We start from the raw sequence: 13921 nt of genomic DNA on the forward strand, positions 1-13921 counted from the left end.
ATTTAGAAACGTTTTAACATAGTTTAAGTTTCCTATTTTTGCATATTTTATTAATATTTAAAATATTTTATACTAAACAAATGTGAGATTTTTGCCATCTCCTATTGAAATAAGGCAATTTACAGAGAAGGGAGTTTCAATACAAACCATTACCTTCTATATCAATTCAGTATTCTTCAAAGTGTTTGAAATTCGTTATTATTTCAGGGAATATTGATCATTGTTAACTTAGTCTTATTATAAAGCATAAGAAATAAGATCTGAATAACTTAATAGAACTTCATTTTAATAAGTATATTTAAAGTTTATCGCTTCCAAAAAACAGCATTTTAATTACATTCAAGTTGTATTCATTTTAAATACCAACAAACCCATCATTTACATATAGGGCTAGATATTACAAAACAGATAGAAATTAAAACAAGTTTTTTTTTTAAGTCCTTCCAAATTTAGAACATTGTGAACTATTAAGTACATACCTAAAAAATGTACACATTATCAGGGAAACAAGTCGCTCTAATAGGAAAAGAACTACAATACACATACAGTGGAATATAATTCACATAGGTTCAATTTACAGGTATGTCTTAAAGTACAAGAAAACCCCAAAGCTAATAACTAGAACTATAGGCAAAATCATAGCTGACTTTCCAAACTAATGCACCACTATATAATGCTTTCCCAGAGAAAGTAGAAGGTTCTCAAGATTTTATGTTGACCCATGATTTTTCACTTGTTCTCAAATATAAAACCAGAGTTTTCTTTTTGTCTTTAATGTACATTCATGTTTGCTTGTTTGCTTTTATAAGAATAACTAAAATGTACCATGAGAAGTGCTATCAAACCTGTCTGTTTAGAGCTCAGTAACCAAGACATTTCTTTCATTTTTCCCTGTTGCTCTATTTTCCCTTCGAAAAGTCTCTAGGGAAATTTTATAAACAGTGGTGGTAAAAAGATAAATAATTCTGAGATGGCAAAGAAATATGAGACTTGGCACTAGCACGGGTTTACAAAAAAAAATTATCCTCCATTTACTAAACCATATATGTGAAAAAGGAAAATCATATCTGAAAACATAAGCCAGTGAAAACATACTGAAAAAAAATGGAAGGCGGCACTTAGAATTGTGGCGCTTGCAGGCTTTAGTTTGTAAGACGCATAGCAAGCAAGCTACCAGTTGAGAATTTTTAAAAACTTGTATGAACTTGTTTAAATTTTGAACTTGTTTCAATCAAGTTGTAGCCAAAACAAAAAGGTCATAATTACTGTGCTCATATAAGAGATGTGATGAGGGAAGGAGGGAGAAATGCAGGAAAGGAGTGGGGAGAGGAGGAAGGAAGAGAGGGAGGAAAGAGTAAGGTACACATCAGGTTAAAAGGGACAGAATTAGGAATAAAACTAAGCACTTAATCTAATCCGATAAGGAAGAAACTATGCCCTTTATTCAGATTTTATTGCATTTCATAATTACAGAAAAAGAACATCCAACTTTTTTCTTAATGTGTCTCAAGTTAAAAATGGCAGAATGAATAGCCCTTAGTTAGCACATACTATTTTTAAAAGGGATATTTGTAGAATTTCATTGGTTTTTTGTTGTCCTTGTTGTTTTCCCCACTTCTTTTCATAGGTGTTGATGTATTTGTTTTCTAATGATAATCTTAAGAGTTGACTCTTCTAAAATGGTGCTCAGATGTTCTGATATATTCAGGCCTTTCTTAAACAACTTACTCGCATTAAAAAGTCATCAATAAGAACTGTAATTCAGGGTTTTTAAAAATGAAATGTTTAACTTCAAATTAAGTTTGTTTAAAATAAACTGCTATTGTGCCAAATAATGAAACTACTATTTTATTCATACAAACGTCATATAATCATTCTCTATGATCACTGTAAAAATTTAAATGATTCCTTTCTCCTGTAGATGAAGATGGAAGTTCTAAAGCAACACTCTAAAAGTGTTAAAAAGCCCATTTGTAACACACACCCCATCTCAGTTTTTGAAAGTCAGTGCATTCAGTGGTTATAAATAGGCATGATGTTCTTCCACAGCTAAGAATTCTAGAAGAAAGGGGGAAAAAAAGATAAATAATCTGAAAGGTTCCTAATGATCACAAATACTGCCAATACTCAAAGTCAAGACGGTATAACCTGAGTGTCAATCAGTTGTGTTTTTTTCTCCCAAGGGAAGACGTTCCCATAACTGGAGCAACTGTTCACCAACCTGAGGTTCTAGTTCCTAGATAAATCAGAAGTCAAAATAAACATAAAAAGAACTGGACTGAAAATTTTTAATGACCAAAACCTATACTGATAAAAACGTAAGAAAATCACTTTAAATTTCATTTTCCTACCAGAGTATGCTAAAATCATATGGTATGAATTGTTCTAATTCTTTGCTTTAAGGTTTACGGAGTTGACTTCCAGATTTAAGATTACAGTTAATCTGCAAAATCTCTCAACTTTTGTGACAAAATGGCAACAGATTCCCATGGAGTCCTTCTGGAACTGTTTCTACCTAAAAATAATGGATTTTGTTTTTAATAGAGATTTAGCAAAAGCACTCACCTGGAACTTCCAAAGGTTTACTGTGAAACCTAGCATATTCGATGTTGGGTTTTTTCCAAGAAACTCTCTTAAGTAACTATATCTTCTTATCTTGAAAATTATTAAAATATTTTTCTTCTAAGAATTATTTCTAGCTAACATATTTCTTCAAAATCATTATTATAAAATAAAAATGAAATTATTCTCACACAATTGAAAAGAATGCCACTTCACAGTACTCCTATGGAATGATACCTATGATAAGCACTTGAGAAGAACCCAAACACTTTTTACATGGTGATTTGAAACAAGTCATACTGGTTCAGATAAATTATTAGCTGTGTGACCTTAGGCAAAACTAATCTTTGAGTCTATTTTCTCCTACATAAAATTGGACTAATAATTTAATCATAAGAAATAAATTATATCTTATAAAGCAGCTAGCATAGTATTTGGTCAAAATATATTAATTTCCATCATCTTAACTAGCTTAAAATGCATGTAAGTAGCATCATGAAGACAAAGCAAAACATAATATAAATAAACAAGCCACCAGAATATAAAAAGGTTATTTACGTAATTAAAGCTAAAGAGAAGTTAAATACTATTGCCATCTTGAGACTCTGATTGCAACGAGCAATCAGACACATTTACAAGTAGGTTTTTACTAGCTTTTTACAAACCTGAACCCCTGTTTCTCATGTGCATATGGAATATAAAACTTGTACTTTTACATTTTCTCCTCAATTAAAGCACTGGATAACAAAAAACAAACAGAAACAAAAGTAAAAAAAAAAAAATGCCATTGTATACCTGCCCATCCCTGCTTATCTGCACTTTCTTGTTGTCATTCCATGGATTGAGTAAATGGTGTGCAAATTGAAAGGGAAGGCTTTCTTTTCGTATCCACTCCACCTTAAATACTCCTCCTAGTCCAGCAGAGCCCCAGTCCTGGCTCTTTTCCCTTCCAATCTCAGAAGACATCCTAGAAAATCCCTGTAGGTAAAATGGGAGGAAGGAATAGAGGTGAGGGGGAGATTAACGTGTCTAAATTTAATTTATCTGAGAAGGCTGGGTTTTTAAAATTTTAAGATAAAGATATAATATTAAAATAACACATACCTAACAAAACCAAAAAATAAGCTACTAAATTTTTCATTAAAAGCTCTCTTAGCAAATTTTAGAAAAAAACAGTTCTAGCCTCCTAACAATTTCAAATATCAATAATGATTTCTAAATAAAATAGCAACAGTTCTAAGTCCATATTTATTCCATGATAAATGGATACAAGCTAACCTCTAAGCTTTCATTTCCATAAATTATAATAAACATCAAATAATAAATGTATTATTTTATAAATTCAGGTATACATTAAGTCAAGATGAGTGATGGGTTAAGAAACATACTTAGTTTATTGATTGTCAATACTAACTTCCTTGGCCTATTTAAATAAATATTTTACCAAAAGGTCAAGCTTCTCATTACTTTGAATCCACTTGAGAATTAGTAAATCTAAAGTTGTCTTCAGAAGGAAACATGGTTTACCTGGAAAGACTCTGGTAAGACAAGGCAAAAACAAAGAGGATTCCAGTTCTATCATCCTCTAAAGAGATGCAATATAACCCTTATTCTCAATCAAGCAAAAGGCATTCTTGCATTCTGATGCAATGAAAAGCCAGTTGTTTTTCTAAAAATCTCTATGATTTAACCTACAGCCAAAACAACCCCATTTTACTGATTCAGGGTGGCTCACCTGGAAATGTCCAGATCCTTGAACAGAAAATACCAAGTAAACCATGCTGCTTTCCCAAAAGGCTCGATTTAGCTTCCGTTCATTACTAGGAGTTGTAGACCAGATACCCTTCTGTTGAGAAATTTCAAGGTTTCTCAAATTGCTACTCTTCATTATGAAGTATCGAACAGGCATGTTTGGTCTTGGTGAAGGAGATTTTGAGCCCTATAAAAGAATACATAAGTTCTTGAAAGTTAATCTGACCTTTCAAAACCAATAGGCTCCATTAAATAACATCTTCATAAACATATAAGCCAAAATATTTGACCATATATTCAACAAATGCAAATAGCTCTATCATGTCTGAAACGTATACAAGACTCAACCAAAATAAAGTTAGCCAAAAACAAGTACTCATTTTCAGAGCATTCAAAATCCCTTCTCAACAAAGGATCCTCGAGTCCCAACTTTGGTTTATACCTCAAATATACTTTCAGAAATTGTTTTAATAAACTTTCAAAATCAGAAAACAAAACAAATATTTCTACAGCTTACTGCCTGGAGGCAGTTTTCAGAGGACAAAGAAAAACAGAGTCCAGTGGTCTCATTAAGTTGTGCAGAAAGAAACTGGAGTTCAGAGACCGAAGTTGCTACTGCGTATGGCAATGTACTATCTTAGATACAAAGGAGTTGCACATAAAGAGAGCTGCAAAGGAAACACAGAGGGGTTCCCACAAGTTTTTGGCTAAGTGCTGACCTGAACATGAGTGAGAAAAAAGATAAATAACACAAGGCTAGGGAAAGATCCAAAGGAAAACAAGTAGACCAAACAATTCCCAGAGCTCACTCATGGCTGGGAATATTTCATGTTATCTTCAGCCAGAACAGATAGAACCTGTAATACATATGGCACTGGCCCACAGAAGGGCCATACCTTAGTATTGGAACTAAATTAATAACAGAATAAAGACTGCTCTCGCCCAACCCTAACATTACTTAAAAGCAAACTTCAAAAGAATTCAACTGATGGCAACTAAACTGTGAATCACAATAAAGTCTAACACTATTGAAAGGAATATACAAAAACCTAGCTGCCCAACAAAATTATAAGAAACACAAAGAATATACAAAGGTTGTTATTTACATAATTAAGGCCAAAGAGGAGTTAAATACTGTTGTCATCTTGAGACTCTGATTGCAATAAGCAATGAAGACACATTTACAAGTAGATTTTTACTAGCTCTTTACAAATCTGAACCCGTTTCTCATGTGCATATGGAATATAAAATTTGTACTTGCAATTTCTCCACAAACAAAGCACTGGATAACAAGAAGACAAAACAGAAACAAAAGTAAAAGAAAAAAATGCCAAAAGTAATAAATAGAAACAGTCTCAGAGATGACAGAGTTGATGTAATTAGGAGTCAAGAATGTTAAAGCATCTGTTATAAATACATTCATTATGTTCAAGAAGGTAGAGGAAAACTTGAACATAATGAGAGGAGAAATGGAAGATATTATTAATTTATAGGGAGACAGGGTCTCACTCTGTCATCCAAGCTGGAATGCAGTGGCACAATCACAGCTCACTATAAAATCAAATCCTGGGTTCACGTGATCCTCCTGCCTCAGCCTCCCCAGTAGCTAGGAATACAGGTGGCCCATCACCATGCTCAACTAATTTTTTTATTCTTTTGTAGAGATGATAGGGTCTTCCTATGTTGCCCAGGTTGTTCTCAAACTCCTGGCCTCAAGCTATCATCCCAATCTGGCCTCCCAAACCACTGGGATTACAGACATAAACCACGCCCGGCCAGAAGATTGATAGATTAGATAGACAGATAGATTAGATAGATAGATAGAGAGATAGATAGATAGATAGATTTTTTAATTTTTAAAAGACTCAAAAGGAACTTCTAGAGATGAAAATACAGCCTTTGAAAACACATTAGAAGGAAAGAACAGCAGATTAGACACTAAATAAAAACATCAGTGAACATAAAGATAAAACAATAGAAACTACCTGAAATGAAGACAGAAAAATGACTGAAAAAAATGAAGAGAACATCGGTGACCTGTGGAACCATATGAGATGGTCTTACATCTCTGTATCCAGAGTCCCAGAAAGGAGGTTCTTCAGGCAGAAGTAAATAATACAAAATGGACATTCGTATTACATAAAAGAATAATGAGCACAAGATTAGTAAATAATAAATATAAAAATATTTTTCTGACTCCGAAAGCTTCATAAAAGATAATTGACTACGTAAAGTAAAAATAATACATATATAGCATTTATATAAAAACAAAATATATGAAAACAATAACACAAAGGAATAAAGTGTAAAATAAAAGAACACTGTTGGCCAGGAGTGGGGGCTCACGCGTGCAATCCCAGCACTTTGGGAGGCAGAGGTGAGCAGATCACTTGAGATCAGGAGTTCGAGACCAGCCTGGCCAACATGGTGAAACCCTGTCTCTACTAAAAAATACAAAAAATTAGACAGGCATGGTGGCACATGCCTGTAATCTCAGCTACTCAGGAGGCTGACACAGGAAAACGGCGTGAACCCAGGAGGCGGAGCTTGCTGTGAGCCGAGATCACGCCACTGTACTCCAGCCTGGGTGACAGAGTGAGACTGTGTCTCAAAAAAATAATAATAATAAAAATAAATAAATAAATAAATAAATAAATGGCTTCATTAGTGAATTCTATCAAATATTCAAGGAAGGAATAATACCAATTCTACACATCTCTTCTAAAATACTGAAGTGGGACGAACACTTTCCAACTAATCTTATGAGGCCAGCATTACTCTGACATCAAAACCATAACAAGGTACACAAGAAAAAAGAACTACAGAATAATACCCCTCATGAACAAAGATCCCTCATTTAACAAAATTATATAAAATTTTGTTATATATATAAATATATATAACCAAATATAAAAATAACACCATGACCAAGTGCAGTATAAACATAAGAAAATCAAGCAATGAAATTCACTATACTAACAGACAAAAAATGCTTTCCCCCTAAGATCAAGGGAAAGATATGTGGCTCTCAACACTGAACAACATTTTGCTGGAGGCTCTGGCCAGAGAGATAAGGTAAAAAACAAATAAACAGCAATCAGATTGAAAAGGAAAAAAGTAAAATTATCTTTATTATCAGATGGCATAAAAAGCTAATAGAATTAATAAATGAAGTAAGGTCACAGGATTCAGGGTAGATATACAAATATCAAATGTATTTGTATATACTAATAGTGAACACCTACAATTAAAATTCTAAAAAACAGTATCAAAAACATTAAATACTTAGGGAGAAATTTAACAAAAAACGTGTAATACTTGTACTCTGAAATTTATAAAACATTGTTGAGAGAAATTAAAGACTATCCAAATAATGAACAGATATACTATGCTTATTATGGATTAGAAGACTAAGAAGTGTTAATTGTTGATTTTCTTTAAATTGATCTATAGATTCAATGCAATTCCATTCAAAATACCAAAAAATTTTTCTGCAGAAACTGATGAGCTGACTTTAAAGTTTATATGAAAGTACAAAGGACCTGGAACAGCCAAAATAATATTGAAGAAGATAAACAAAGTTGAAGGACAACTGACTGAAGTTCAAGGATTAACTGATTTCAAGACTCACTATAAAGCTACTAAAATAATGTCAGTGTACCACTGGCAAATATATATATAACAAAATGTCACAAATATTAATTATATTTATATATACTATATATTATATAATATATACAATATATTAATATATAAATACGTACTACATAAATATATTTATATATTTTATATATATATATATATAGAGAGAGAGAGAGATATTAATGAAACTGAGGAGTCCAATAAGTAGACCACATACTTATGGCCAGTTGATTTTTGACAAAGGTGTCAAAGTAACTCAATGGAAAAAAACAAATGGTTTTTAACAAACGGTACTGGAACAATTGTATAAGCAAAAGCCAACGAGTAATTCTTGACTCACCCATACTATAAACGAAAATTAATTTAAAATAAATCATATATCTAAAATGTAAGATTGCCAACTATAAAACTTCTAAAAGAAAACATAGGAGGAAATTATGATCTTGGGTTTGGTACACAAAATTTCTTTTTTTTTTTTTTTTTGAGACGGAGTCTCGCTCTGTCGCCCAGGCTGGAGTGCAGTGGCGCAATCTCGGCTCACTGCAAGCTCCGCCTCCCGGGTTCACGCCATTCTCCTGCCTCAGCCTCTCCGAGTAGCTGGGACTACAGGCGCCCGCCACCACGCCCGGCTAATTTTTTGTATTTTTAGTAGAGATGGAGTTTCACCGTGGTCTCGATCTCCTGACCTTGTGATCCGCCCGCCTCGGCCTCCCAAAGTGCTGGGATTACAACACAAAATTTCTTAGTACACAAAAAAATACTAATCATAATAGAAAAAGCTGATGAAATGGACTCCATTAAAATTAAAAACATTTGCTCTTCAAAAGGCACTGTTAAGGAAATGGAAAGACAAGCCACATATTGTTAGAAAAAATATGCAAAACATATAATAACTAAGCCTTGTACCCAGAATATACAGAAAACTCTTACAACTCAGTGAAAGATGACAAATCACCAAAAACCAACAACAAAAAGTGAACTAAAATTTGCATAAACATTTCACAAAGATGATACACAATGGCTAATAAGCACATGAAAAGATGCTCAACATCATTAGTAACTGGGAAATACAAATTAAAACTATAATGGCCTATTACTACATACCCAACTGGAACGGCTAAAATTACAAAAGCTAAAATGCCAAATATTGTCAAGAATATGGAGCAAATGGAACTCTTAAAAGATTGTTAAAGGAAATGCAAAATAGTGCTGTCATTTTGGAAAACAGACAGTTTCTTGTAAAGCTAAATATACATTTATCAAACAACTCAAACAATACTAATCCAAGGGATTTGCGAAAGAATAGAAAACATATTTAGACACAAAGATTTTACTTGAATGTTAGTACCAGTTAGTACAATGTTAGCAACTTTATTCATAATAGCCAAAAAGTGCAAACAACCCAAATGTCCATCAACTGATGAATGGAAAAACAAACCATAGTCTATCTAGAAATGGAATACTACTCAGTAATAAGATAAACTAATAATATACTCAACAATATGGATAGATTGTTGATACATTCAATCTTATGTATGTAGCATTTTGTGTCTGGCTTATTTCACTTAATAGAATTTCAAAAGGATTCTATTAAGTGAAATAAGCCAGACACACAACGTTACATATGTATGATTCCATTTACAGGAAATTCTAGAAAAGGCAAAACTCAAGGGACAAAGAGCAGAACAGTAGGTTACCAGGCAGTAGGGGTGATGGAAATGTGTAGATAATTGTGGTATAGTTACGTGATTGTGTACATTTCTCAAAATTCATTAAATTATACAGTTTAAACTGGTGAATTTTATTGTAAATTACACCTTAATAAAGGTGTATAAATAAACCAAAAAACTTCAAAACCTAAGAATGCAAATCTACAAAAACATTTATTTTCCTCTTATTTAACAAACAGTATTTCAACAGGCACATTCACCAAAATACAATATGCAGCTAAATAACCCCTAATCAAATACTTACTTAGCTACTAAAACAGTAAAGTAAAAGTCATCACATCATGAACATTTGAAATTATTATTACAACTTTTTTTAAAGATACAGTTTTCAATTCCTTATCAACATCTCCTACCTTCCTAACCCTATCTCATTTTGTTTTTTTTTAATATAACCACTGTAGAAACCAATTAACAATAGAAAGAAATCACTGTTTTCAATTCTGAAATTATAAACCAAAGTTAAATTAATCTTTTTGTTATTTATTTTAGCAAAAAAGTTTCTAAAGGGCTGGGCATGGTGGCTCACACCCGTAATCCCTGCCACTCAGAGGCTGAGATGGGAGGATCACTTGAGCCCAGGAGTTTGAGGCCAACCTAGGCACCAAAGGGAGATCCCCATCTATAAAAAAAGAATTTTTCTTTAATCAGGTGGGCATGGTGGCATGCACCTGTGGTCCCAGCTACTCAAAAGCTGAGGTGTGAAGATCATTGAGCCCAGGAGTTCAAGGCTGCAGTAGATATGACTGTACCACAGCACTCCAGCCTGGGTAAAAGAGTGGGACTCCATCTCAAAAAAAAAAAAAAAAAAAGGATTCGAAAGAAATAGGAAAGAAATAATAAACAGCCTAACTACATGCCAGTAGTGAATGATCTATAGTTTTAAAGCATTCTAAAATACCCCAAGATGGTAATAACTAGAAATATTTGGCATGCAGGAAAAACTTTAAAATTTACTCAAAAGTGTATCAAGTTTGCTAGCTTCAACTTACATCTAGAAGAGGCCACAATTAGAAAAGTACTCTAATTGTTTTACAATTTCATTTATCTAGCATTACATGTGTTACAAACCTGTTCCTTACTACATTTTCTTTCAGATACTCTACCTTTCCTGAGGATGGAGGAGAAGGACTAGCACAAGGACTTGGGTAACTACTGCTGTCTATAGATTTCACAGAAGACTGATCTGATCGATCCTCATTGCCTCGTTTAGGATGTAAAATTCCTCTATCTTTATACTTCTGGGGTGGATGTAATGCTGGAGATGGAGATTTCATCAGTACTCTTGAGCAAGAAGGAGGAAGCAAAGATCAGTTATACATAAGTTTGTCATACAAAGATCAGTTATGTATAAGTTTATAATACAAAGCAGATGCCATTTCAATCCAAAGTCTCAATGATCTTATGATTTATGGAATATTATTTAAAAATACTATGGTCAGGAAATATAGATGTCTACGGCAATTCTAAATTTACAACTAGGTATGAGATCCTGAGCAAGCCTCATAACTTATCGGAGCTTTAATTTCCTTATCTGTTAAATAAAATAAAAGGATTATATCTAAACTCCAAGATTTTTCTATTCTAAAATTCTACGAATAAATGCCACAAACATGGCATTCAGGAATTTCATAATTTTTCTTAAAGTATGGGTCTTTCTGGGACAGACATTAAGTACTTCCTGATGTATTGCAATATAAAGTTCACAACACCACCTATAAAATATTCTTGTTAAAACACTGGATCAAATCAAACCCTGACAGCTAACCACCAGCTTACATAAGATACATAGGGTATGGAGCCCGGGTGCAGTGGCTCACGCCTGTAATCCCAGCACTTTGGGAGGCCGAGGTGGGCAGATCACCAGGTCAGGAGATTGAGACCATCCTGGCTAACACGGTGAAACCCCGTCTCTACTAAAAATACAAAAAATTAGCCGGGCGTGGTGGCAGGTGCCTGTAGTCCCAGCTACTTGGGAGGCTGAGGCAGGAGAATGGCGTGAACCTGGGAGGTGAAGCTGGCAGTGAGCAGAGATCGTGCCTCTGCACTCCAGCCTCGGCGACAGAGCGAGACTGTCTCAAAAAATAAAATATAAAAATAAATAAGATACATAGGGTATAGAAATAAATAGTGCCAGGAAAAAAACAGAGACAAATCCAGAATGTAGGACATCTCACAGTACCACTGACCTAGTTCCTTGAACATTTCACCTACTTGATTTATCTAACATTATTTTGTTTTTTCTTTCTTGCTTCCTTTCTGTTTTGGCTTACATATTTAAAAGTAAATCCCACACTTGAGGGATATCATTTTATCCTTCCATATTTAAATATGCATCTGTTAAAATGGTTGCATTGTCCTTACATAACCAAAGTGGTTACCAATCCCAATAAAAAATTATCATTTCCTCAATTGTCTCAAATTATTGATTCATTTGAATCAGCATACAAGGAACACTCATGCATTATATATTAGTATGTCACGTTTCTTGAAGCTAACAGAATTTTTCATAGGCTGGTTTAGGAATAACTCTACCACAGAATAACTTCTATGGAAATATATTCTCACATTCTAAATAACTAATGCTCAAGAAAATTCTAGAACAATATTTTCAAAAAGTGGGGAGTATCTAAGTAAAAAAATTACTTTTCAGTCTTCCCCTTTTTCTCAGCAGAGTCTAGACCAGAAAGAAAGGTTCAGGCACATATTTTACAAGCTTTCCTTGGAAACTGGCTAAATTATTACTAAAATGTAACATCTGAAGAACATGGAAACCAATGTTTTATTCCTCTTTAAAGTCTTAAATGATATTAAGCCTTTATATTTCATTCAAATATGCAAAAATCTGATCAAAAAAAGGTACTAAAAACCCCACCCGATCCTTGAAAAACAGGAGGCATTATGTATCTTTTATGTTTCCATTGTTTCTATTTTCAGTTCCACTATAAAATCAAATTCTTACTACAGAGACTTTTCTACCAGTATTGCCAAAACTAGCCTCCTAGCCAAGAATGTTATTTGTTATGAATTTTAACAAGGTGAAAACTTGATTATAAAATAACTTAAATTTGATTCTAACAAATGTTTTTATAACCAGAAACACTTCTGAATTATGGCCAATGATTTATTGTAACCACTATCATATTACTAAAATGTATTTTACATAAGTAATTCAGTATGAGGTATCGCATTAATACTCATAAAATAAACAAAAACACCACCACATTTAATTGCAAAAGAACGAAGGAAGAATTTGGCTAAATTATAACAGAAATCTTGTCATATGACAGTGAATTTGGTTACTTATTATATGCCTCCCCTCAATCAAATGTATATTCTCTGGAGGAGATCTTACCGGTTTTGTACACTTCTAGATCCCTCACACCAAGAACTGACATTCAGTGTGTCACTGAGTGAAGTACTTTTCTATAGGAACGCTAGTCAACAGTATTGATATCTAGATAAGCCTTACAAGGAGGTTGTTCTTTTAAATGGCCATAGCCAGTACGGCTCAGGGTAACTAGTAAAATGTTACTTCACATATATAAAGTAAAATATATAATTTTAAAATGTCTATATATTTTTGAGAGACCCAATTCTAGAAATTAGATATTTTGACCTCCTCCTGACAAAGAGTTGCCTTATTAAATAACTCACAGATACCAATAGTTTACAATTCATATTACCTTAATACTCAGAAGAATTAAGTTGGACAAGTAGAAAACTCTTTCCACTTTATTGCTACCTTTTCATGGATCTTAGATTATAAAAAAGTAATTTTTAAATATTACAAAAGCACATGATTCTAAGATAAATAATTCATTTTCCTGAATAAAAAGTGATCCATTTTGGTAAAATGTCATAAATTTACCTTTCTGCAGTAGTACACTCATCAGAAAATTCAGCATCTGCTGAACTTTTCCTACTATTATTTGACCTCCAAGATGAGGCCAAAGGAAGCTCTTCTGAAGACATAGGCCTTGGCCTTTGGCCAATCCCAGATGGTTGTTGTAAACCTGCAGACTGTTCTTCACTGCTTAAAACAGCTATAATTGCTCTTATGGTAGCTTCATCAACTTGAGACCAAGGTTTAGATGGAGCTCTCATTCGGCGTAAAAATAAGCTATGCCACTTCTGTCTGAGCTGCAGCAATAAACTAGCTGCCTGTAATAGTTCAAATAGATACAAGCAAATGAATATCATATAGGCAAAACACCTATTTGTTGATTAGTTTCCAT

The 13921-nt window shown here is 33.3% G+C and overlaps 1 protein-coding gene across 4 annotated transcripts in view; it reads right to left on the minus strand.

Annotated features, from left to right (window-relative positions):
* Positions 1–265: 265 nt before the first annotated feature.
* YTHDC2 (YTH N6-methyladenosine RNA binding protein C2) overlaps positions 266–13921 on the minus strand; it is an 81042-nt gene continuing 67386 nt past the window's right edge. For 3 of the 4 annotated variants that reach the window (XM_032156648.2, XM_058440605.1, XM_058440604.1), the window contains 6 exons: positions 13555–13847; positions 10790–10967; positions 4298–4501; positions 3358–3540; positions 2149–2236; positions 266–2058 (listed from right to left, as the gene is read on the minus strand). In XM_032156648.2, coding sequence (XP_032012539.1) covers positions 2156–2236; positions 3358–3540; positions 4298–4501; positions 10790–10967; positions 13555–13847 — 939 coding nt within the window. In that variant the 3' untranslated portion in view covers positions 266–2058; positions 2149–2155. The remainder of the gene's footprint in view (positions 2059–2148; positions 2237–3357; positions 3541–4297; positions 4502–10789; positions 10968–13554; positions 13848–13921) is intronic. The other variant, XM_032156649.2, reaches the window with a different exon arrangement.

Source organism: Hylobates moloch, unplaced genomic scaffold, assembly GCF_009828535.3.
Source record: "Hylobates moloch isolate HMO894 unplaced genomic scaffold, HMol_V3 SCAFFOLD_6, whole genome shotgun sequence".
Taxonomy (NCBI): domain Eukaryota; kingdom Metazoa; phylum Chordata; class Mammalia; order Primates; family Hylobatidae; genus Hylobates; species Hylobates moloch.